The 2,326-nt window shown below is 64.2% G+C and overlaps 2 protein-coding genes across 2 annotated transcripts in view; both read left to right on the top strand.

Moving 5' to 3' along the window:
* The window catches only part of Map3k14 (mitogen-activated protein kinase kinase kinase 14), a gene marked incomplete in the record, with an annotated part of 47,022 nt that extends 45,158 nt beyond the window's left edge, over window positions 1-1,864 (top strand). Inside the window, 2 exon segments of the mRNA XM_013519161.1 lie at window positions 356-456; window positions 673-1,864. Of these exon segments, the coding sequence (XP_013374615.1) occupies window positions 356-456; window positions 673-837 (266 nt within the window).
* Window positions 1,865-1,963: 99 nt separating this feature from the next.
* The window catches only part of Spata32 (spermatogenesis associated 32), a 10,948-nt gene continuing 10,585 nt past the window's right edge, over window positions 1,964-2,326 (top strand). The window contains exon 1 of the mRNA XM_005394574.2: window positions 1,964-2,321. Coding sequence (XP_005394631.1) covers window positions 2,144-2,321 — 178 coding nt within the window. The 5' untranslated portion in view covers window positions 1,964-2,143. The remainder of the gene's footprint in view (window positions 2,322-2,326) is intronic.

Genomic DNA, 2,326 nt, shown 5'->3' with positions numbered 1-2,326 from the left:
CCTCACTGAGGGAGTGCTGTGGGGGGATCCTCAGAGGGTGCTGGGTGATCCTCACTGAGGGGGTTGCTGTGGGGGGGGACCCTCACTGAGGGGGAATCCTTTCTTTTGTGCTTGGGCTGGAATCCTCCTTTCTTTTGTGCTTGGGCTGGAACTCACGTGCCCCAGCAGCCACCCAGCTAGCAGCACAGATCCCAGGGCTGCAGCCAGGAAGCTGCAGGTGTGTGAGGTTGGCTGCTCCAGCCTGGCTTTGGCTTCACTACTTCCTGACAGCAGACCCGCTCCCCTGTGAGAGACGCACCACAGTCCCTCCTCCCGGGGATGACAGCAGCTCTCCTGTCGCCTTGCCTGCCTCCAGGTGTGAAAGTCCAAATACAGTCTCTCAACGGTGAGCACCTGCACATCCGAGAGTTCCACCGGGCCAAAGTGGGAGACATCGCAACTGGCATCAGCAGCCAGGTGAGGCAGGTGCTTTTAGAACCCTGGAAATGCTGCCACCGCGCCTCCCCCCGCCCCCCCGTCCCAGCACAAGACTGGCAGGACTGGGGTGGGGTGGCATCTCCAGGCTGCCCGTTGACTGGAGGGAGGTGCCCCCCCACCCAGTGTGCCAGGACTGGCTTGATGCCTCCCTGTGCTGCTTAGCCCATCTCAATCCTCCCTTGTGCTCCACCCCAGATCCCAGCCACGGCCTTCAGCTTGGTGACCAAAGACGGGCAGCCTGTTCGCTGTGACATGGAGGTGCCAGACTCAGGCATTGACCTGCAGTGCACCCTGGCCCCTGACAGCAGCTTTGCCTGGAGCTGGAGGGTAAAGCATGGCCAGCTGGAGAACAGGCCGTAGCCCTTGCCACCGCCGCTCCACTGACGAGGCAGCGTCCTCCTCGTGCCCAGTGCTACCCTGAGATAGGCCTGGCCTGTTTGGGGTCTGCTGTCTCCTGGGAGCAAATGAAATGCACCCAGGCTTCTCACCTGAGCCCTTGAGCCCTGCCCTCTACATGAAGAGACAGAGGCTGTCTCTGGAGGAGGACCCGTGTCTGGGAACAGAATGGAGAGCGGTGGGCGACGGTCCAGGGCCCACGCCCAGGCCACCCCAGACCGGGGCAGCAGTGGGCCCAGCCATGGGTTTGTGGGGGCCTCAGCCCCTAGCCTGGCCGTCCTGACCATTCCCCCTTTGGGATGGAGGAGAAAGGAAGGGACTCGGCCTGGGACAGCTCCTTGGTAGAGCTGCCACCTTCAAGAGCTGCCGTGGCACAGGTCCTGAGTCTACCTGCAGTTCCGCCAGGGCCCAGCGAAGGTGGCAAGGGAAGTAGTTCTCAGTCTCAAGCTCAGCACGTGTGCTTTGCTGCTGGCCACCACTGCTCCCCAGAGTGCTTGGCCCCTTGCGCTCAGTTCCCTCATCTAAGTACAGAGTGGCAAGAGTGGTTTACAGAGAGTGGGTGCTACAGAGAACGGCAAGTGCAGATGCCCTGCTGGCCACCAGCGTCCACTCGCACTGGCCTGGCTGTCCCTGGCATGGAGGGCCACTGCCAGCTGCACTTTGCACTCTGATGACCTCAAAGCACTTTCCTGGCTGCCCATCAGGATGGCAGTGGCTCTGCGTGGTGGGGAGGGCACGGTCCCCAGTACGCACAGGTGACCTCCAGGTGCCTGCCCTCTGCTGCGGGAAGCCGCCCAGGACTCATGAAGCATTAAATCAACTGTGAATTAGAGACACTTGTCCCACACCAAGCCAGGGTGGCCTCTGTCCAGCTGTTCCGTGGAGTCAGGCTGCTGCAGAGCGCGCCCCGGCCTGGCTGAGGGGCCACAGCCTCGGCTGTGCAGCGTGTGGGTTGCAGAAAACTGTGAGGAATAAAATGATGTTGACAGAAGTCTCGGGACCCAGGCGTCTCTCCGGCCTGCCCGAGCCTGTGGTGGGTCTTACAGTCCCTGCGTGGGGGCAGGGGCAGCCCTTCCCCGGGGACACCGAGGCCTGTAGGCTTGGCGAAGGTGAGGTGCGGGCACTGACCAGTTGCCCGCCGAGCGACTGGGTGGGGTCAGGGCGACCTTCCCGGAACGGGTGAACACGGCGCCGCCCCTCCCCAGGTGTACGCCTGCTCCCAGCCGCGCTGGCAGGGGTTCCTCAGCGGCCCTGCGCCTGGAGCGCACACATGCTCCTAGCGGTGGCCGGGGCGCGGTGGACGTCACAGAGGGGCGACCTCACAGGCGTCCGCATCCCCATCCGCCGGCGCCCCCGGCCCCCAGCCAAAGAACGCACTGGAGGCGGAGGGGCAGCAGCCAGCGACCCGCGCCCCGACGACGCAGCCTCGGCCCGCATGGGGCGCACAGGTCGG

The sequence above is a fragment of the Chinchilla lanigera genome, unplaced genomic scaffold, assembly GCF_000276665.1.
Source record: "Chinchilla lanigera isolate Chin_1 unplaced genomic scaffold, ChiLan1.0 scaffold00050, whole genome shotgun sequence".
NCBI lineage: Eukaryota > Metazoa > Chordata > Mammalia > Rodentia > Chinchillidae > Chinchilla > Chinchilla lanigera.
Note: the sequence above shows the minus strand (reverse complement) of the source record. Positions and strands in the feature narration are given on the sequence as shown.